The 24,170-nt window shown below is 35.9% G+C and overlaps 3 protein-coding genes across 4 annotated transcripts; 2 read left to right on the forward strand and 1 right to left on the reverse strand.

The window, feature by feature from the left end:
• Positions 1–1,344: 1,344 nt before the first annotated feature.
• Positions 1,345–3,969, forward strand: Nop56 (Nop56 ribonucleoprotein). Its single transcript, XM_071710434.1, has 3 exons — positions 1,345–1,500; positions 1,959–2,527; positions 2,617–3,969. The coding sequence occupies exons 1-3, from the start codon at positions 1,498–1,500 to the stop codon at positions 3,497–3,499; spliced, it is 1,455 nt and encodes a 484-aa protein (XP_071566535.1). The 5' UTR covers positions 1,345–1,497; the 3' UTR covers positions 3,500–3,969.
• A 3,945-nt stretch (positions 3,970–7,914) lies between these two features.
• Lqfr (clathrin interactor lqfR) lies at positions 7,915–16,542 on the reverse strand. Its single transcript, XM_071710433.1, has 8 exons — positions 16,266–16,542; positions 13,360–13,439; positions 13,142–13,263; positions 12,565–12,944; positions 12,244–12,454; positions 11,575–12,103; positions 11,273–11,416; positions 7,915–10,918 (listed from the first exon to the last, which is right to left on the reverse strand). The coding sequence occupies exons 1-8, from the start codon at positions 16,304–16,306 to the stop codon at positions 8,103–8,105; spliced, it is 4,323 nt and encodes a 1,440-aa protein (XP_071566534.1). The 5' UTR covers positions 16,307–16,542; the 3' UTR covers positions 7,915–8,102.
• Positions 16,543–17,908: 1,366 nt separating this feature from the next.
• On the forward strand, positions 17,909–23,456 carry LOC139774856 (uncharacterized). Of its 2 annotated transcripts, none has more exons than XM_071710352.1 (14): positions 17,909–18,232; positions 18,444–18,586; positions 18,685–18,806; positions 18,879–19,092; positions 19,200–19,273; positions 19,369–19,520; positions 20,296–20,381; positions 20,568–20,641; positions 20,737–20,888; positions 21,371–21,658; positions 21,785–21,987; positions 22,146–22,277; positions 22,561–22,721; positions 23,156–23,456. In XM_071710352.1, exons 2-14 carry the CDS (start codon positions 18,444–18,446, stop codon positions 23,233–23,235), a joined length of 1,881 nt encoding a protein of 626 aa, XP_071566453.1. In that variant the 5' UTR covers positions 17,909–18,232; the 3' UTR covers positions 23,236–23,456. The 2 variants fall into 2 exon arrangements, with proteins under 2 accessions (XP_071566453.1, XP_071566454.1); XM_071710353.1 differs by having other exon boundaries at positions 22,564–22,721.
• The last annotated feature ends 714 nt before the right edge of the window (positions 23,457–24,170 follow it).

Below are 24,170 nucleotides of genomic sequence, written 5' to 3' on the forward strand. Positions count from 1 at the left end.
TTAATCGACATTGGTAGAAATGGACATTATAGACGCGTGCATGGAAATGGAAAACAGCTAGGATTATATTGTGCTGTAAATTTTAAGATTGAATCTACATGGATTTGTTTGTGTATTATTTACATTATGCTTACGACCCTTTTTCATGTAGACAATGTAATCAATGGAAATTATTATAAATTGAATGATTGATTGATTAAATTGATATTAATATTTTTTAAAACTATTTTTGCAAACAATCTTACAAAAATAAAAAGTAGTTTTAAATTAGATTAGATATTAGATACATTTCAATTTTAATTTATTTACTAAACTATATCTGAGGACGAGCGTGGCCTAGTAGACAGCGCACTGGTCTATTGAGCCAAAGGTCCCGGGGTTCGATTCCCGGTAGAGCTAGAAGAATTATATTTGCTCGTTCTCCTCTCGGAAGGCAATGGCAAATCACCGAAAGTATTCTTGCCATGAACACTTCTCTAAAAAAAATATAGCCGTTCGGAATCGGCGTTATAAACTATAGGTCCCATATACAATATGTGTATAATCTACGTGCGCAACACATGTATGCGTATATGAAGAGAAGTCACCATGCTCGGACACGAGTAATAGGACTGAGGATGAGGAGGACGATGACATTAAAAATGTGCATGATATTAATACAGAAATATTATATTATTTACGCTCCTTATATGAGCTTTTAAACGACAAAAACCAGTATATAATTGTTTAGCTCACATTTGCACACACAAGGCTGCATCCAGAAGCACGATCGCTGTTTGAAACCTTTCTGGAAGCTTTCTGCAACAATCTGTGCTGTATGGCCTGTATGGGTACAGGTGGCAGATAGTAAAGATAGAAATTAATAATTACGCAGATCTTTATAGATGTCTATTATAAATGCAAATAAATATCTATAACTTATACGTCACATAAATGCGTATAGTGAACTGTTGTGAGCATGTATCCAGTACATCAAAAATGCTCACTGAGCGGCTACCTGTGAGCGCTCAATGAGCGGTCGTGCTTCTGGATGCAGCCATTGTGTATGCAAGTGTGAGCTAAACAATATACTGCTTTTTGTCGTTCAAAAGCTCATATAAGGAGCGTAAATAATAATATCAGCGTAAATAATATAATATTTCTGTATTTATGTTTATTTTCTTTTGCAGGTAAATCAAAATCTTTTATAAAACAATTATTAATTTTTTCTAACATCTTAAAAATTGTGTCCGCAAGCCGTCCAAGCTAAATATAGTATATTTCTTTTTGTTTTCAAGTTTAAACTTCTTTACCGTACCCTGGTAAAAGACGTGTCTCGAATCACAGGAAACGCTGTCGCATCATCCATCTACCTACTACCTCACTTCCGTTAATATCTTGCAGTCTGCAACACACATGGTCCTGCGTTCGCGTGGTTTCACGCGCGTTGAGTGTTGAGTGTTGAGTGTCCTTTCCGACCCAGCGTAGGCCAAATAAAAAATATATAATTTTTGAAAAATGGTAAGTGCAAGATTTCCAAATTATGTCGCAACAGTGACTTATTCCAAGATGTAATTTGTAATTTTTTCCTGCCGACCGGATACGCAATCGATACGCAAGCGTCGCAATTTGTGCAATTTTATGCGTTAATAATGTTTTTAGATCCGAGTTTGAGATAAATATTTTTCAAATCGTAATGTAGGCTCCGTTTGCACGTTTTAAATATAGTTATTTCACGAACGATTATATATTATTATACGAATTTTGAGGTTAACCTCCAAATCAGGACAGGTTGCTTTTGTGTACAATATTTATTTATTCTAAGAATAAAATAATAATAACAATACAATAACGGAAATAACGATGATAGTAAAAGGCATTTATTGTGAAAAATAAACAAAATAACAAAATGCAATATTTTTTTCATATTAGAATATTACCATTATATCGTAACGCTAATTAAATTGCTTCCTTTACAGTCGCAGCTCTTCATTCTATTTGAACATGCCGCTGGATACGCGGTATTCAAAGTCAAAGAGTTCGAGGAGATTGGAATGCAGTTACCTCAGGTGGAAGAATCCGTGAAAGATCTGTCGCGTTTCCGCAGGATTGTTACCTACCATGGATTTTCACCCTTCAAGACGGCGTTGTCCGCTCTGGAAAATATCAACAGTGTCTCCGAAGGAATCGTTACAGAGGACCTGAAGCTCTTCCTAGATTCCTCCTTCGGTGGGTTTGCCAAAGAGGATTTTGTTCTCGGCGTTGCGGATCCCAAACTCGGTGCCAATATCACCGAAACTTTGGGCATAAGGTGCGATTATGTCAATGCCGTTCCTGAAGTCATGAGGGGAATAAGAGTGCATTTTCATAATCTGGTGAAAGGCTTCACCGCTCAGACCTCGGCGATTGCGCAACTAGGTCTTGGACACAGTTACTCGAGAGCAAAAGTTAAATTCAACGTGAACCGAGTAGACAACATGATCATCCAGAGTATAGCTTTGCTAGATCAATTGGACAAGGATATTAACACGTTCAGTATGCGTATGCGGTACGTACAGTATATTTTTTGAATATATCAGAAATAAAATAGATTAGTAGACAATCGGAATTAACTTCGGTTTTACATTTTGATTTCAGAGAATGGTACAGTTATCACTACCCAGAACTTTCAAAGATAGTTCCGGAGAATTATACGTACGCGAGAGTGGCGCAAGTAATAAAAAACCGGAAAGAACTAACGGATGAGAAGGTGGCGGAGTTAGAAGAAATTGTTATGGACAGTGCAAGAGCTCATGCTATCGTCAACGCGGCCAAGTCGTCCATGGGGATGGACATAAGTCCAGTTGATTTAATGAACGTTGAGATCTTTGCTGGACGCGTTGTCGCATTGGTGGGGTACAGAAAGAAGATGGCCGAATATTTAACGTCGAAAATGGCAGGAATAGCACCGAATTTAGCTACTTTAATCGGAGATCAAGTCGGCGCTAGATTAATAGCACACGCGGGATCGCTTACTAACTTGGCGAAGGCACCGGCGTCTACCGTTCAAATATTGGGAGCGGAGAAGGCCCTGTTCAGAGCGTTGAAAAGTCGTGGAAGGTCGAATACTCCGAAATACGGACTCTTGTTCCACTCTACGTTTATCGGTCGCGCCGGTACTGCAAATAAGGGTAGAATTGCGAGGTACCTGGCGAATAAATGTTCCATTGCTTCCAGAATTGATTGTTTCACGGAAATACCGACGAAGATATTTGGTGAAAAATTACGGCAGCAAGTGGAGGACAGATTAGAGTTCTACACAACTGGCAAGGAACCGAAGAAAAATTTGGAAGTAATGAAAGAGGCACTGATAGAAACGGAGATCATGTTAGCTGCTCTGGAGAAGAAAAAGAAGGATAAAAAGAGAAAACGTCAGTCGCTCGAAAACGGGCAAGAAAATGGACACGTTGAAAATGGCGAAGTAGATACCTCGTTGCAGAAAAAGAAGAAAAAGAAAAAATCGAAGGTTGATAATGAATAAAAAAATCGCCTTCTATACATATACATTAAGATAAGGATGGAATATACTTCTTTATATGTAAGCTTATATTCGGAAGTATTCCTACAAATTTTTACTTAGCAGTTAGGAATATTTTTCTTTGTATTAACATAAAGTTATGTTTACGTCCATTATTTAGCGTTGACACATTCTGTATCCCTCTAGGAATTCATACATTACAAGTGCAGACATTTACAGTGTCTTTACAGTGATACAAGATACGAAAATACAAACAAAAATTAATTTCAATGGAATTTCCTTTGATATGACATTGTTTTTTGTATTGGGGAAATACATGTATTTTTTATGTATTGAAGGAAATCTTATTCATAAAACTAGGATTGTGTACATCGAACTTAATTACTAGACTCATGAATGATTGACGACCAATTGTGTAATTTATATTCTAAAAAAATAAAATGGACAAAATTTACACACGCAAACAGAATAAATTTAGTTATGCCTATTTGCCACTTTCTCAATTTGACAGGAACAGGAAGAGAGGTAATTTATAGTAATAAAAGTAAACGGAAATACATAATATCATGTGTTAACACCAGCACCAATTAGCATTTAATAACGATAAGTTTGTAAAGTATAGATATAAATACCTAAACAGTAATTATACAATCAAATTATTGGTTCTAGCGAAGTCTCAGAGTCTCAAAAATCAACTGAGCTATTTAAATATCGGATCGCTATAAATACTATAATCAACGTATCATCCTGCCGTAATTTACATTGGAGAATTAATAATCGTTGATTGATCAAATATAAATTTCATGTAAACTCATATATTTTATATATTACATTGGATTATGTGTGTATATATACTATATATATATTTTTTATACGCGCGACTAATATTGATATGTATCAATATAATCCAAATATTTATTACATAATAAGATATTGATACAAAATGTATTAAAGATGTCGTTGCCAAACATTTTTATCTGAATTTTCATTTAAAAAATTTTTTTCGTGATATTTTACAAGATAAAAATTTAGAAAAATTTGTAATGGGGTATCAATTCGATAAATCTAAATGTCATGAACAATATTATCGCGCGTAAATAACACAAGAATGAGATGTAAATTTTTAATAGGGAATAACAAGTTACGCAAAGTACTGCAGAATTCGCCAGCTACGAGAAAACTAATAGGTGCGATCTTGCGACGTGTTAACTTCGAGTTTTACAAAGGGTTTTATAACATTAAACTGTACATGCACCCTCGTAATAACGCTTAATAATCGGCTGATGATTCTCCATGCGTTGAATTGGACTAAAACGACCTTTCTCCTTTTTATATATTTGTACAATATATTTTCATATTTGAAAAATATATCTCCCTGCCTATGTTGTTAAACATCTTGCCTCATATAAAATGCTCAAATAATGGAAAATGTAAAGGGCCACTTGCCTCTTACATAATTCAGTCTCTGGTACTCGCGTGAAAGTTCTTCTCTAGCATATGATATCTCTTTGAGTCAACTTTACAGGGCAAAACTGAACAAATGGATAACTATTCGACATAATACTCCTTTCTATACATATAATTGCAGAATGGCTTCTATTATATCAATTGCTTCTGAGATCTGCAATCTCGTAATACTATACCACATTGTATACTTTTGTAGAAATAGAATAATAAAAACCATTCTTATAACATGTGTGTAACGTCTAGCTTTGCCACTGAGCTTCAAGTAATGTCAGCTTGTAAATTTTTTGCCTGCGTATTGCTGTTAAAAATTGAAAGATAAATGCCAAGCATCTTTTTTTTCTTCTTTTTTTTTGTCAACATATATACATACAACGCATACACGATAATTTCGATAATATAAATTTTTATCATAATAAAAATTAAAATTTCTGCGACGAGTAACTTAAAATATCTCAATATCATGCAGCAAAGATAAACTAAATTAAAAACAACAATGTGTGATGTGAATATGATTATATGTATAACACAATAATGGTATATTAATTACTACTTAGAATTAATTACGACGTGATGATAATTCCATAAACATTTATGTCGAAGGATATGCATTATTTCATTGTTAGTAAGATATAATCAAATGCGCTAATGATTTTTTCGTCGTTCAATGTTTACGATAATTGTATAATATCACGTAATAATAAAGATTATAATTTCTTTTAATTGGTGTTAAAATTACGCAATTAATGAATCCTTAAATAATTTACATTGGATCATAATCGCGTATATGTAATTGAATCGAGCACGAAAGTTTTCTCACGCCGCACGATTTTGTGCATAGATTCAATTCACATTTCAATTCACGATAAACGAAATGCTAAAAATACATCTTCCTATCTACATTTTTTTTTCTACGAAAGGAAATCAATAATCGTAATTTCTCCTGCCATAATAATCGTAAGAGGGAAGCACATATTAATATCCACTAGTGATTCATTTTCTCCTCACAAAACTCCTATGCTGCCATCGTTTTACATACACGTTTTTATGACTACCGCAATTGTTATCCTTCGTATATAGTCTATTAATTATAAAATCATCAACTTTCACCCATTGTGTCCATGTTCCATACAATGTACACATGTGATGAACAAGTAAATGCGACTAATTAGATTATGCTCTTTCGAGTTTTTCACAGTATGTATATATTTTTATGATACATTTTTTTTTATCTATATAAGGCATAATCCCAATTCTTCCAAGTTTAATATACATTTATGTATAAAATACACACAGCAATAATTCCTGCCAGATTTGTTCCCGCATAATACACAAGTAGTATGACGCATATTACATAAATTACATGCATTTTATGAGTTACAGGAATGCTGCTTGTCGTCGCCTCCGAGTTATTGGCTTAGACCTATACCGCTACTAGCTGCCTCGCAATAATTAAGAAAAATGATTCATTTCTTTGTATATTATTTGTTATTATTGTACATTATTTGCATTTTTCTTTTACTGCATATTATTTTTTTAATATATAAATTCCAATTAATAAGAATTTATATCGCGGTATTGAAATATTTCTTATCTAAATAAAAATTACAAAATACCGACAAATGCTTCAATTTATCCTTTCGAATCGTTTTCTGAACACATGTCTTTGACATATATATATATATATATATATATGTCTCTTAAAACACGTTATGCCTAGGGCTGAGTGCTAATGGAAAGTATTTCGATATACATAATTGTTTAATGTTGAACCCTGTGTTTAAATTGTATCCCAGGCGGAAAATGTAAGATTTATTATCGTCAATTGAATCAATCGAAATAAACGGTAACGAGTTTTTGCGTGAAGCTTAAATTCTTGCATATTGTGCCTTGAGACCGTGTTCTAGACCGAACCGTCCAATAATCCTTTATTGGAATGCAGGAAAGAACGTTGCATTGGGTTGCTGCTGCTGATTCTGTGGTAGAGATTGCACCGGTGACATATATCCCATTCCTGCTGCTACAGACACACACAATTTCATCCTTACTCACCCCGCATGTTCTCGCATACAAATTAAGTGAGACGGCATTCGGACTATTAATAGCTAATTTGGAAATAATTTGAGATTTACAAACGATTACGTTTCATTAAACGTTACGCTATCTCAGTCTTATCGGAAAACGTTAACTTTATCAATACAGAACTTAATGGAAAAGCGACTGTTACATCAATCTAACAGGCCGTTAAGAAATTACTTACGTCCTATCTTGATTTGATGTTGCGGGCTATTGATAGCCAATTGGTTCATCGTCGGTGCTGGGCCACTTTGTTTCGTTTTACTACCCATTATGTTATCGAGATCGATATTCAATCCCGAACTAGCCCAGGTCGAGCCGACTGGCGTAGACGACGTCGTATTACTAGACGGTTGATTTCTAGCATTGATGGATGTAGGTGGAAGAAGATTCGTCGGTGACAATCCGACTGATCCTAAATACGACACTAATTTTAGTTCGTAGCACACCTTGTAATTGTTATCTCGTATCTGTACATGAATCTACATAAAAATTTCCAACACAAATTTATATTTAAAAACATTCTATTATTCTTCAATATTCTATTAAAATTTATAATAATAGAAAATACATTAAATTTTATTTGATGATACAATCCTACATATTGTTTAATTAATTTAAAATATTTAAATTAATTAAACAATGCGTACTCTATATAAAGTACTATAAATAAAAGCATTGTATTACAAAGCGATCTTTTATGTTGTATAATGTCATATAAATATGTTACATATGTTGACCATTTTACTCTATGGAAAATTGTTTTCAACGTCGTTAGCAAGATCGTTATTGCTAATTAACATGTTGCTATTGCTAATATACGAATTCCGTATGGTTTAAATGGGTATCAATTCAAAATTACAATGATATAACAAAACTTCTTTGTATATAAATTATATTACATAATCCATTTTGTAGTTCGTAATTTTCGCAAATAGAAAAATTAACTCAACAAAATATGTTCTACGAGAAAATGTACATACATAATCTTCACATAAATGATTATAATACTGTAAGAATGAAAAGTTCTTTCCAATAATATTGTGAAAATTGTCTCTCGATTAATCTACACAGAATTAAAAGCGGAGGTTATAATCAAATTGACGAAGGATAGCACTTTCGCGTTTAAAGCCCTGCAATTTGCGTCGTGTTCGCCATTGACGACATTTTGCGACAACAGAAGCCATTCTCTTATTTCCATTAAGGGCTCGGACAATTCGTCGATGATGGCATCCTTCGGCACCGCAATAAGTACGGATCCGATATTTTCCGTAACGGCTAATCTCACTGTCGCTTCATCGTGATTCCTCACCGTCCACAAAAGCTCCAATATTTCTTTGCCCATCTTCGATGCCAGCGGACAATTTTGCGCCGCTAACATTATGGCAGACAGTGTCTTCAGGAAACGTAGCAATAAGATATTTTCCTGATCCGCGTAAATTTTTAAGCCGCTCAGCTTGAGGACATCTCGACGGCCAAAGCCGTGCAAAAGCGGATAGAAAAATGAAGACGCTACATTTCCAAAGTGATTAATGCGTAACTTGGGGGACTTGGAATTATGCGCAAATCGTCTCGTATGCGACGCGATTCTTTTGTCGACAATTTCTTGCCAATCTGCAGATTGATTTTCCGACGCTTGTAAATCAATGTCGAAGTCCTCGTTCGACCACACTTGTTGTTTTTTATTTTCTTGCGTATCGATAAAAAGTGATATTCGGCTCGGAATTCGTTTCTTCTTAATCGCCGTATCTACGATAACGTCGGCGCTATCCGCGTCATCGACCTCGATTTTTGATAACTGCTTGGCAGACTCGGCTAATATGTCCAGGAACAATAAGCGATGGCTCAGTGAATACCTGCCAACGTCCTCGTAAAACTCTTTACAGAGAAATTCGGCGCATTCCTTCGGGCGCACAGTTACAATCGCTACGCAACATTTGAAAATCACCAGTTCAAAGTTCTCCATATAAGAATGTTGCTTTAGCGTGACGAGAAGCCGCAAAAGTTCTAACGCGAAGGACACATCGTCGTTCGGCAGTTGTGTTAATATTAGTTCTTCGCAGACCAGCATGGATTCGGAGAAAATTTCGGGATTGGAGAAAGTACGTTCATCCGTTAAATTATCGCGCAAGTCTCGCAGGTACGTCGGGCGTGTCTTACTAGACGGTTTGTCATCGTTCATATCGTAAGGAACCAAGTCATCGTCGCTGTCCAGATCTGAACCGTCGTCGCACTTTGGCTTCGACTGTTGCTTCATTTCATCCTTCTTCGTTGGATCATTTCTTATCGCGCCATTTTTCGACAAGTGTGTGCTCTCTTCAGTTCTCTCGTTCGACAGATTTTCAACGCCGGGTAAAATACCGCAGTCCACGCCCAATTCGTAGATCTTTCTGCTACTTAGAGAATCGAAGACAATATTTCCGGTTATTAAGTCGCCGCTTCGGTCGTATTGTTCTTTCACGTTTACAGCCGTTGCAGGCGTATTCAGATCCTTTAGAGATTGAAGTAATTCTAACACTTGCGCAGGCATGTTATCGTAGTCGAACTTTAATTTCGGTACTTTATCAATATTACACAAAGAATTCGTGCAAATCTCGGCGACCATCATGCCCATCGCTCTTAAAGTTATATTTGTGCACTCGAGATGGACAGATACTCCGGAAAACAACAGTTTCTGGCACTGATCCCTTTCGGTATTACTTAAAAGATCTTTACAACTTTTTACACACAGAATAATCAGCTTCGTAATGTATTTGTGCTGTTCTAAAGACGCATGATTCAAAATACTTTTATCCCTCCAAATTTCTAAAAGCTTGATTAGTAATTCTGATAAAGGATTATTATTTTCGTTCGAAAAACATGACAAATAGGAAATCAAGTTCACGACCAGCTTTTCGTCCTCGTAATAACGCATTAAAGGAATTTTAGTCGTTAAAATATATCTCCAATTCGGTTCTGTCAATAAATTTCCGAAAATAGGACGCACACCGAGTTCAGAATCGCAACGCTTTAAAAACAGAACAGCTACGTATTCAATGGCGACCGAATCCAATCCGCGAAATATATCTTCGACTAGTTCGTTCTTTTTGCTTTCGAGACACCACTCTTCTAAAATATCGGCGAAACACGTAAAATCACACGGCTTCAAGTTAATTACGACCTTGCTGACTAAAAATGAGAGTGCGGATGTTCTTGGCTTAATATCATATTTGCATAACTCAATGATAAACGATATCGCGCAAGATATGTGAAAACAGAGCGTTTTCACGTAAACTTGCGGCGTGTAAGATTTAGGCGTGTCGAACTGCAGTTTATTTGACACACGACTGGGCAAGGAGATCAACATTTGTGTCGTACTTCGCCAAGTCTGATCGAGTTCTTCCTCCTGCATATGAGAACGCGCTCTACACGCGTCCAATATCCCCGAAAATATCATCTCACTCTTTAATAGGCTACTCAATAACGTTGAAATAACATAAGTTTTCTTCTCATCCTTAGACTCATTTAATGCGTTAGTTAAAGCTCTTAAAGCTTCCGATAACATGAAGACCGTTGCACCATCGACGATTATTAATTTTTCGATCAAGGGATCCAGGCCATCCTCATTTAGCGGCCAATCACGATCGAATTTACCAATTATTTCCTCCAAAATTCTTCCGTACAATATGGCATCCACTTTCGCATCGCAATCGAGACCACTGCACTTTTGAGGAGTAACAGGCCCCGGTAAAAATCTGATGTAGTTCGAAACGGACGATCTTATTCTTTCCAAATCAGCGCAACTTTTAATATCGCATATAGTGCACAATACTTCCAATAATAGATTGGCGGCATTATTGGAGAGATTCTCGATCGACGCGACGTTCTCTTCGTATTTACAGGCTGCAAGGAAAGACTATCTTGGGGGACTTACATTAGCTTTAAACTCCGAGGATATATACTTCACGCACAGATTTCTTTCACGGAAACGCATGCAACAACGATTAGAAACTCTACATTTATTATAACTAATATATGATTAATAATGTTAGAGTAGCTCAGAAATATCCCAATATTGTTTAATCTTGGGATCTGTACGATATATTACGTATCATGCATCATATTACATAAATATCATGTATGTACGAGTTACATATAATTTATAGTTGCAAGGAAATACTGCTAATAAAAGTTTTGCTAATCGTGTAATTAAAGAAATCAGTCGAATTATTGTTTCTTAACCGCGTACATACTCACCTGCGTAATTGACGGTACTGGTAGGTGCGTTGTTTAGCCCCATAAAAATGTTCGAATTATTAGAGCTGTTTATTCGCCCGTCAGGCCTCATGGCTGGGGCATTCAAACTGTCCAAGTCCGACAAAAGATCCGTATTTGATGTCACTAAAAAAAAAAAGAAATTATTTTTATTTTAATAAAATTTTATAAAATTTTCAATTTTAAGTAAAAATTCTATATAAAAAAAATTGCTATTTGTTAAATTGAACTTCAAAGTTCCTGTGCGATTATTTCAACAATCTAACTAATGTATAATCCTCTACCTGTATTATTATTTGTGATTTGATTATTGGGACCTTGCGATGATAAAGAATCAAATAGATCGTTAGACGTCTTTTGAATAACGGGGGTTTCGGTGAACGCTGTTGTGCCTGCCGTTTGCATTGTATTGGCGTACATTGCGTTACTATTATTCATATTATTTGCTGCTGGATTATTCACAGTCGGTATTGCTACACCCATCAGATTGATTTGCGACTGCGGCTGGCTTGGAGGATTAGATATAGCGACATTATTAAAGGCAGACGTGAAATCGGCAAACTCGTCGTTGCTGTCTTTCGTCTTAACCGTCGCGGGATTATTAAACGCGCTAGTAAAATCGCCAAAATCTGCATTCGCATTTTGCGGCGGTTGAGCAAGCGATTGAGTATTCGCTCGGGGATTAAAATCGTCATCATCTAGTCTACTATTATCACTCTGCGATTCAAAAATGTCGTTTAATATGTCATTTTTGGTCTTCTGTTGATTTTTCGGCGATGATAAACTATTTTTTTGTTGTACTGGTGTGCTATTCTACAAACAGAAAAAAATACATTCTAATTAATTTATAGTTATATCTATAACATGTGTGAATATAGTTTTGTGGGCGCATTATACCTCATATTAAATACAAAAGATTTAACGACAAAATAAAATTAATTCCTTAAACTTACATTAGATTGCTCTTTTCCATAATTTGCTGCCGCTCCAAGATCGACTTTCTTGATAGTCCTTGCCGTCCGTGCCGGAGATGCATTTGTAGAAGGTATTGATGTTTGAGCAGTTTTACCAATTTGATTTATATTGTCCAATGTATCTCTATACTCTCTTCCACCTTTCTTTGGGCTAGTTTCATTGTCCGAGTCTTCTCTTTCGCCATCGTCGCTGTAACATAAAAACATGAAAGTTATGTAAAGAAAAAATTCATTTGAGCTACATGTTTCTTTTTAAACGTTCACGTACGATAATCAGAAACGGGAATATTAGACATATACCTGTTATTTGCATCCTCAAATCCTTTTCCACGATTGGAATCCCAGTCGTTATACGTCTCTGCACCAGATTTATTCCACTTGGGACTGTCCATCCATCTGTCCCCACCCCCAAACCTCATTCCCATCGCTTCGCTCGATAAGCCAACATACTTGTCTTTATTCTTCTTAGCCTTCTTCCTTTCATCCCTGAGTTTATCGTCGTCCTGGATGAAGTCGATTAATTCCCTAACTTTGTGTCTAATGTTTATTCCTTGATCTTTCCCGAACTCGTCGATATAGGTGTAATTTTCTAAAGACCTGAGGTCGTAGATGTGCTCGCGTGACGATGTGACGACCCGTTCCGAGCCGTTACGAACTAAGTAATTAAGGAGGAGCAATGACTGTGAAAAAAAATAGAGATTAATGAAAAGCTAATAAAGTACGAATGGAGAATGAAATGTTTTTATATTCATTTGCATTTTGTTTACTACTTCGTAATATGATAATGATCCTTCTCCATCGATATCTTCCATACAATAAGGTTTATTGTTTCTCCTCGAATGCGATGTAATAATTGCGAGGAAAAACGATCGCGTACCTTGTACGTTCGTCGCCAATTTCGTTTATTCTCTTGCAACATCCTTTTCCAGAGCATGGACATTACCTCTGGAAATTGCTCGTACGTGAATGTGGCCTGAGCCAGTTCTTGCATCATTGCCCCTTAAAAAGTAATGCGCATTCCGTATAATTAATTCACAGGTATTCCACGTAAAGTGCATAATGGTGAAGTGCTATTGTCGGAAGCGCGGATCGTACCTGTGGGACCCCACGCGTCGTCGTTAGTTGCCTCCCGAACTTTGGCCTCCGTTTCCGTATAATTCATCACGACATTCGTCCTACAAATGCAATATCGTAATGAATTTTCACACGTACAAATCTGCGACGAATGCAAAATACTACAAATTACGAATAATCCATTATTAAATTAGACGTGCAATAAAGTCGCATTACACTCGTCGTATCACGTAATTATTTCCGCCCGCCCCCCCCCCCAAAAAAACAACGCCCGATAAAACGTGTGGTAAGTGTTGCGGTCTTACGTGTAACGTACGTAGCATACGATACTGTTTATATCTTCGCCCACAGATAGCTTTTACAGCTGGATCACGCAAAGGGTTACTTACAATAATCCTTCTATTATTAACGTTACACTATTTATGAAGAATAATTAAGTATAGATATAACACAACGATATCTCTCTCTCACTCTCTTCCTCTTTTATCTTCTTTTTTGCCGTATTTGGTCCGCAAACACATTAGCGTAAGTGAAAAGCGCATTCATGCGACTACAAAAATGCATAGAGCCGTGAATTACGTAAAATGATTACAGTTTAAAGCCATTATAGGTTTACGAGGTATCTCAGGCGGTTTACTATATCGGAACCTGACCCGAGATTAATTTACCAAGATCAGTTTACGAACGTGACTCGCGTACTTAATTAATTTATCAAGATTATTAATTCGCTGCAACCCGAGTTACCTGGCCACGCATCGTTTACGAGTATGATTAAGCACGTGATTGTGAAAAATGTCCGCATTAACTTTTAATACAGATATTTCTTATTAATCGCGCATTTAATTATATTCGATTAAAAATAAGTTAAATAGACACGTTAAAATGCGTTAATTTATCAATATCTTTCGACTTTCCAAAAAACATATTAATAGTTCGGAGGATTTAATTATTAAATAAAAAAAATCAACAATTATTAGCTTATTATTGTTTCAAAGATATTTACTGATTACTTGAGAGAGAATATGCATTTAGTGTTTATAATTTTAGATATAGACTCGTTCAGTTATTTTCAGTTAGTATCGTTTTCAACGAATAAATATAAATAGATTCAGCTCGTACTAAAAAACAAAATATACAAAGGCAGATAAAATTTCGTAAGGATAAATTAGCAATTTTTGTTAATTTATATAGATAAATCGTATTATTCTTAACATTTCCATTCAAGTGAATCATTAGAATGGTCATTTAAACTGCGTATTTACTTAACCATATTTATCAATTAGGAACAAGTTAATACAGACACATTAAAATGCATTAACTTGTTAGTATCTTTCGAGGTATCTTTCGACTTTCCAAAAAAGATATTAAGAGTTTATCCAAAGGATGCAATTATTAAATAAAAAAGTCAATAATTTGATTAGCTTATTACTGTTTCAAAGATATTACTGATTACTTGAAGGAGAATATGCATCTAGTATTTAAAATTTTAGATAAATTTATTCGGTTATTTTCAGTTAATATCATTTTCAACAAATAAATACAGAATTTTTCAGTTTTACTTTTGCATTAAAAGACAAAATAGAGGCAACATTTCGTAGGGATAAATTTAAAATTTCTGTTAACTTATATAGAAAAATCGCATTGTTCGTTGGCAATAATACCTCTATTCAAACAAAATCATAGAGTGACCATTCAAAATGTATGTGTGATAAATGATAATTTCATTTACGACAGGTAAATGGTAAAAGCTAATACGAAGAACGAAAGAGTACCCGATCCGAAGACTTTCGTAATTCTAGACGAGTATTCGAGCGCGACCGATAAGAATCGGAATGTCATATCGCGTGAATAAACTTCTCTCCGTCGTGTCTCCCCTGCGTGCCCGAGGCATTAAACGAGCTTACTTTACCAATCACGAGTGTGATTAAGTAAGAGATTGCGAAAAATGTCTGTTGACATACTACCTTTCAATAAAATAAAATAAAAAGGATCCTTAAAATTTAATCAGGAGGACATAATTCCTAGGAGGTGAAGCGAACTGAAATGGGCTAATTAAACGAATTGAGAATTTTGCTTTCGAGCTCTCGACGTCGGGGAAAACACTCGGCGAGAAGATATACGCGCGAATTTTTAAAATACACTTCCACGATTCTCTACGTTAATTCCTAAGATTCTCGACGAATCGCTCCGAATGTCGATTCCGAATTAAATCGACGACGAGTATCCGGAGATGGATAATTCGAAAGACGAGGACGGGGCTCCGAAAAAGTCTGGGAGGAGCCGCATTTCGTAAGCGTTTTTGTAAGCGTAACGGAGCACTTGTTTTGCAAGCGTTTAGGAAAGCGCTTACAAAATAAATACGCGCGCACCTGAGGCTGGTCGCTGGCGGGAAGGGAGGAGGAAGAAGGGGGAGAAGAGGGGGGACCCGCGCCATCCGTCATCAATTCCACGATTGTTTTCGCATCGTTTATCGCACGCCGCACTATCGAATCTCAAGGTCGCGTCATAAAATTACCCACGTCGTTCCAGTTTTACGAGTTCTCTCTCCCTCCTCTCCCGACCTCGCCGCTCTCTCCGTCTCACCGACCGACCTGTCGCGGGCGGCCGCATCCTCTCGCGCGAACGTGATCGGCCGAGGATTTTTCCGTTTTCCTCGTATTCCCTCCGCTTCCTCGATGCGAGGAGCGAGGATCGACGGAGATTCACGTACCCGAAATAAATTCTAATCGAGCGTGTCACGTATACCATTTTTCCACGATTTCGCACTATCGGCGCGGTGGGAAGGGGGGAGGGGAAGAAGGGAGGGACGGAAGAAGCCCGACTGGGAAACACGCAGCGCGGAACGGAACGTAGCGGCGCCCGGGGAAACGGAGAGAGCAAGGTTAGAGGCGCGAGCTCGCGCCGAGGAATCGGACAAACGGACTTACGCCTTGTCCATCAGCTCCCGCACTTTCCACATGTTCATCATGCTTGCGTTGTCACTGTCTATCTCGCGGTACGATCGTCACCCTCGACGCGCGGTACTCCTCTCGACGGGATCGCTATCTGCAGCACGTCGCCGAGAACGTTCACCAGATGTTTCCCGGAGCATCTGATACCCAGTAATACCCACGACGGCCGAGCGGAACGTCACCAGGCGGTAGCCATGTTATCCCTTCCACGTTTGCGTATACGGGCACCTCGCGCCTCGCCGCGATCACAGGTGTCTCCCCGGTCACCCCGTGTTTATCACGCCGTAGACTATGGAGATTTGAGAACGGGAAAACGATTGTAAAATGGCGTATGTATGGATGTATGTATGTATGTAAACTTTAGGCCCTGCGCACAATAGATCACGTATTAAAAATAAAAATAAATATTAAATATTAGGATATATAAATATAAGAAATATTCTTGTAATAAATAGTAAAGGTAAATCTAAAGGAGAGCTCACTCCTCATCGATTTCGATGGAATTAGTCAAAATCCACTTCTAATCCGCTTGAACGCGGAAAAACTCTTGCGCATGCGCAGCAACGGAAATCTTAAGGCGGACTTTAAAGCCCCTTGCACAATAGGCGATAGCGATAGCGATAGCGATAGCGACAGCAACAAGGTTGCCGACAAAGGTATAGCTTTGTCGGCAACTTTGTCGCTGTCGCTATCGCTATCGCTATCGCCTATTGTGCAAGGGGCTTAAAACGTGACACGCTAGAGTTCCTCTAGTAAGAGTTAGGACACCCCGGTCTGACTCCTGATTGGTTCCGCCATTTATAGAGAAGACGTTAGTGGGAGTGAGACAAACCTATAAGTGGAAGTGAGACAAAGACCCATGAAAAGTACGAGTGGGGAGGCTGTCTCTTGCTGTCTCTCTCGATCGTTCGCATAATTCCCTATTAATGGCGGACGGTGTCCTAATGCCCGTATCATGCTGGGTCTACAATGCGAGTCGCAAAGTCGTGAGTCGCAAGAATTGACCAATCACAGTCGAATTTGAGGAGAATAATCGACTGTGATTGGCCTAGTTTACACCGACCGTTTGATACGCGTACTAAGTACTGTATCCGTACCAAATTCGTATCAAATTTCGGTTTACACCGGGATAACCCGAGATTTGATACGGATTTGATACAGATATAGTACTTGGTACGCGTATCAAACGGTCCGGTGTAAACTAGGCCATTGGTCAATTCTTGCGACTCACGACTTTGCGACTCGCATTGTAAACCCAGCATCAGACTACGGATTGGGATTGAGATTGGATTGAAATTTGACCAATCAGAGCAAAGTTTACTAAACTTGAGATCAGTTTTCTCTGTTCTGATTGATTAAATTTCAATCCAATCTCAATCCCAATCCGTTACTAGAGGGTAAGACACCGCTACTGTAGCGCTACACGAATGCGTACCAGCCATTGGCTGTTCATGGTAGCGCTACCATGAACAGCCAATGGCTGGTACGCATTTGTGTAGCGCTACAGTAGCGGTGTCTTACCTAAACACACCCTAAGACACGCCAGACGCCAGCGCCAACGCCAGCGCCAACGTCAGCGCCAACGTCAGCGTCGAGAGATGCCTGCAATCTGCAATTATCGTCATTTCGTCGCGCATTGCGAACAAACCCGTCGATGCCTTCGGCGCGCAATCTGTCAATTTGAAAATCGTAATGCGAGGAGGAGGAGTACGTTTGATGGCAAAGGTTTGACGAGTCTCTCCATGAAAAATGAGATAACTCACGAAAGAGGAGAAGGGTAATATTCAAGGCTTCAAGGAAAGCGCGTTTGAAGGAAATTGATCTAATAAATTGTAAAAGTTGAGAGATTCTTTGATCGAAAAAGAATTTATTCGTTACATTCGACAAGAATATCCATATGACTAAAGACTAGGATAATCGGTCAATATTAAACATAGATTAAGGTAATTTCCATCGTTTTCTGTTATTTATCTGTTATCCGGAACAATAAGCACAATAAATCAGCCTCGATACACCCAGAACGTGCCTGGATGTATTGAGGATGACCTGACGTCTGTGCTATTTGAGTATGATTTTCATTTTTATTCTTTCAACATGATCTTTCATCTGCTATTTACGAATTTGCTCTTATTAATGAGACTTATTCTTCATCAGATGTTCTATCCAGTTGAACTGTTTTCCCATCGACGAAGGGGCAAATTAGCTCCTTGTTGGCTCGCTGCAACGGTCAGCGAGAAATTATTTAAAAGACACTATAATTCTGGTGCTATAAAGAAGATAAACACTGTAGAAACTTGGTAAATTATTTTGTTTATGTACTTTTAATATTGAATATTTATGATATTTTTTTTTTCAATTTTGACACTTTTGTTTGCATTTTATATTATATCGCCAGCAAGCAAATTTTGGAAATAATGCAGTTGCGCAACAGATCAGATAGATTTAGCTTATATCTGTCATCACAATTAATGTACGGCATAACAAGAATTCATCGTTTACAAGTTGTATATTATCAGAGTAAGTTCAATTCTATATATATTTATTAATGATATCACCTATGCCAGTTTATGTAATCTCATTACTTCTCAGAGGAAGTTTTTGAAATGCAACAAAAATGTGACTCTGGCGGCGGCGGCGGCGGAGGGTTGGAGAAGAAAGAGGATGAGTATGACGCAGTTCAGGATCTTGAATTGCCTGCAATATATGTGCCTATTTCCACTCAAAACTTTCCTAACGCTCAATTAGAAATAGACTTACACTTACTTCCTCACGAAGAGTTTGATGACAGACTATGGATAATTGTGTACAGTTTATGCAATTATTTGATTTTTTTTCGTTTTTATATTAGCTCAAAATAAATTCATGACGTTTTTAACAAAGAATAATATATTTTGCTATTAATGGTTTTAGTGACCGGATGGATGAGCTACAGATCAGCAAGGAAAGAAGCATCTCAAAGAAGATGGCTGATATAACAATAGAAGGTAAGTGCATCAATGGGGTATTTTAAATATGATACATAGACAATTATCATATTATGTTTAAATTAAATTTATTAATAAAATCATTTAATGAATAGAGATCCAAGAAAAACAGTTATCTCAGGAAATCCGTCGTCCAGTACTTGTGGATATATGGGAAAGAAATAAATCCAAAGAGGTACTGTTATTAACTCCACAAAAACGACAGCCACATGAAATGCAGGTGGAAACGCCTACGAAGAGAAGACGTGTACGTTTGTCTATAACTGATAATGATTGTCGTTTGGATATAATGTGTATGATTTAGTTGTAATTTTCAGACGAATTCTCTCCTAATCACTCGCATTTTTCATTAACTTATTGGATAAACACAAACTAAAGCCTTGTGTCCACGATGTTAGAAATTTCCCCGAGATGTCGAACGGAGAAAGAATTGATCAATCGCATTGGTCAATTGGCCAAATTGTTTAATGTGATTGGTCAATTATTTTTCCGTCCGAGATCTCGGAGCGATTTCTAATATCGTGAACACAAGGCTTAAAACATGGTAAAGTAATTATAATCACAATTATATAGTTTCATAACTATAATTTTAAATAATATATAATTATACGTAACGACTTTTTTCACGCAATAAATCATCTCATTCTAACGTGTATTACAAACATGAATCATATCTAAAAAAAAGTCATAACTTAATATATTTGTAATTGGTAAGCCAAGAGCTTTAAATAAAGTGTTATAAGAATTCCTGAGACTACTGTGTTTTAAATGTCTTATGTTCACAATTCAATATTTAAGACATTATCAATGATTATTATAAAATAAAAATTTATTATACACATAAAACGTATAAAAATTTCTTAATTATTTAGATTAAATAACTTTTTAATTCTTAATGGCTATACACATTAATACGTTTATACCTAATAATTTCACTTGGCACTTGGAATATATTTACTGGAACTTCTGATTCTTTGATTGTAAACTTTATTTTTAAATACTGAAATTTTTTTCATTCACAGATGCAAGATGCAGCATGTTGTGATTTTGGTGCTTCAAATGACGAGGAGTTGGACTTTATGCTTGAACATGATTTCAATCTCTCACTGTAAGTTCCCGATTTTTATATTTTTTTAGTAGCGTGATAACTTTCTAATTGTAATTCAACAAAAGTTCACAAAATGACAATGGTTTATGCAATTATTTGATTTTTTTCGTTTTTATATCATTAGCTCAAAATAAATTCATGACGTTTTTAACAAAGAATAATATATTTTGCTATTAATGGTTTTAGTGACCGGATAGATGAGCTACAGATCAGCAAGGAAAGAAGCATCTCAAAGAAGATGGCTGATATAACAGTAGAAGGTAAGTGCATCAATGGGGTATTTTAAATATGATACATAGACAATTATCATATTATGTTTAAATTAAATTTATTAATAAAATAATTTAATGAATAGAGATCCAAGAAAAACAGTTATCTCAGGAAATCCGTCGTCCAGTACTTGTGGATATATCGGAAAGAAATAAATCCAAAGAGGTACTGTTATTAACTCCACAAAAACGACAGCCACATCAAATGCAGGTGGAAACGCCTACGAAGAGAAGACGTGTACGTTGTCTATAACTTATAATGATTGTCGTTTGGATATAATGTGAATATTTTAACTCCATACAGTGGAAGACAAATGAGAATACATAGGCCGATATTCATAGTTTTTCATAGGGCAAAGAATTGTACGTAAAAAGTCACTCAATTATTCGGACAAGCAAGATCTGACCAGTCCTGACCGATTACGGCGTTTTTCCCTTTGTTTGATTCATAGTTTGTTTTTATATTTGAAACAGTCTTAAGTACAATTTTAAGGTGTTATAAATCAATCTGAGAACCGTATTAGCATCTTAAGACATTACTTAAGATTGTTTTGATATATGAACGGACTATGAATACGAGCCATAATGACCAAAAAGTTTTGAAAAAATTAAAATCTATTTTCCTCTTTTTTTCTTTAGAAAAATTATTTTGCGCTTTTTATTTATATTTAATTTATATTTTATTTTTACTTCTAATTCTTTCTATATATTATTTCTCAGTTATTCTTTGAGACTGCATCGGCGACTGATGTACCCCCTGTAGAAGATGTGGCAGTACCTCCTGCACCTGTAGAAGATGTGGCAGTACCGGCTGAATTGCCTATAGAAGAAACGAGAATGTTAGTTCTTCCACAGCAAGAGGAAACCGACATGGAATTGGAATCATTAGATTCAAGCTATTTTGTGATTCGCAGGCATTCGAAGAAAAGCAAAATTATTGATCAAAAGATTGTCTTAAGTGACAAACAGCTTCAGAAATGGCGTCAGAATGTAAACATTCATTGCAAGGTGGGTTCCTACATTATATAAGCTTGCAAAAGATGTGTATAAACTTACAAAGAAGTTCAAAAAGCGAGAAACTTTAATTTCAAACAAGTCTTAAAGGTTCTGACTAAATTTTTTGATTATCTTTAGAAATTGGATAAACCATTAACAAAAAATTTCACAGAAGAATTGAGTACATTCCAAAAGACGGAAACCGCAATTGCTGCCGAACCCGGAGATAGTGTTGCAAACGTCCTAACAGTGACAAATATAATTCACGAAACTATGGACGTATCAATGGTACCATTACCGGAAGAGGTACCGGAAGCGATTGTCTTAGAAGAAGGCACTACGTAAGTCTATTTTATCATGAAGAACTTATGATATTTACATTCAAGAAGTTATTTAACTAAAAATTTAATTATTAAGGATTATTCAGTTTTATACTCAGTCTTTCAACTGTTGCGATATTTCCTCAATTTCTCAATATCATTAAATGATATTATTTCAGCATCGTTGAACAGAGGCCGGATCAGGAAAGGATAAATATAAGTAATGATGAAAGCTTTGAAGATATAGACATTTTATTAGAAAGACAGCGACAGTCTCCGAAAACAAAACACATTCCAGTACCTTCTACCAGGTATTTTGAATTTTTCTTTTATTGTTAAGTAAAGAGTTAGACATACAACAATAATGTTCTAAGTGTATATTTGAGTTTCTATAAAACGAATGTTGACAAAACATAGGATTCATTGATCGAAAGCTTGAGGAAAAAACAAAACTTTTATTCCTTTGTTGTAACCTAACAATTTTGCATAGTTCTTTCCTACGAAACTTAGCATGTTTTGTTATATCAATAAAGTCTACCATTTATCAAAGAATTATTTGATATATGATAAAAATATTGTTTTTACTAATCTAAGCAGCCCAAGCAGACCCTCGCAACCTGCACTGATAAGCAAAGAGATTTTGGCTCTATTAGAAGTTTTATGGTATGACAAGGAGGTTGTCAAATTCAGTGAACTTATTTCAGCGGACACGCACACGAGAGAGGATGCTGCTACTGCTTTTGAAATACTTCTTGGTAAGTGTTACTACATTCGCAAAAAAGTGTAAATTTTACCTTACTTTTTCTTATTCTATCAACCTAATATTATACGACTCGTTTTTCACCCGTGTGAAGTTAGCTTCCTAACATTTAAAAAATAATCATTTGCACATGTATGCACACTTCGAATTTTTGTTTGCACACTCTAATTCAAACGGTATTAACAAAATAATTTGAATGAGAGCAATCTTACATTAGCTTAGCCCTTCACCTACGAGAAAATTGGATTGAAATAGTCTTAATAAACTTTTGTTTGCACATTCACATACAATTCGATTCAATTGAAATGTATGTGAATATGCAAACGATGAGTCATCGAATGAGCTATAGAATTTTTTTTTTTAATGTTAAGGGATTAACTTCACATAGGTTCGTTACCCGTTTTTCTAATGTATTATTCTCGTTCATAGACTTATATGCACAAGAGAAAATCGTTTTGCAACAGACTGACTGTTCTGACACTTTATGGATTTCAAAATACCAGGATTAATTTATTTTATATATAGATATATATATATATATATATATATATACACACGCATTCGCACTTATGATATATCATAAGTTTATACTTGCAAATATGTATTTGCATATTATGTGTTCTTTTCGCCTACTTTGAGCGCTGTGAAAATTAAAATAATATAATAAATTACATTTCGCATTTAATTATATTTTGTAGCTTTATTTATTTATCTTGTAACTTTTATTTAACCTGGTTCCGTTCGCAGTAATATATGATTTAATTTAATAATCAGATACCAAGAAATTAACCGTTGAAGAGACATTGTGAAAATCGCATTGACGCGTCGATTGAGCCTAATTTCATCGAAATCGGTGAGGAGTGAGCTCTCCTTCAGATTTACCGCTACGTTTAATTATTTATAATTTCTAATATTTAATATTTAATTCTTATTCTTAATATGTGCTCAGGATCTAACTTATATATTTATTACGTTTTATCGAAAGCGGCGACCTCGATTGTGATACGGAGGTTGCTCTGGATATAACAAACGGGTCCATATAAATTAAAAAAGAGAAGTTATTCGAAAAGAAAATAAGACATTTTTGTCGATGAAATATGTTATAAAAAAGTATTAAGTACACACAAGTCATTTTGTAAAGACGTCCGTCAAATGCTATTTATAATTTGTATTGCGTTATATATGTATATCCTTTAAAGAAAAATAATATAAATTTTGATTCTATAGCAATTGAAATGACGTTTTGTTATGAAGCGCCTGAGTTTGAATTTGATTTTAAGTTAGAGTTAAATAGTTAGAATATAATAATCTATTTTATTCAATGAGTGATTTATCCATCAATTTAGGAGCTCATTTAATAACTCATTTAAATTGTTCATTATTGTATCCATAAATAGTAACGAAATGTAATAGTACAGGGATAATCAATTTTATCTTATACAGT

This window comes from Temnothorax nylanderi, unplaced genomic scaffold (assembly GCF_030848795.1).
Source record: "Temnothorax nylanderi isolate EJ_2023f unplaced genomic scaffold, tnyl_v1.0 TNYL_tig0089_pilon, whole genome shotgun sequence".
In the NCBI taxonomy this organism is placed as follows: domain Eukaryota; kingdom Metazoa; phylum Arthropoda; class Insecta; order Hymenoptera; family Formicidae; genus Temnothorax; species Temnothorax nylanderi.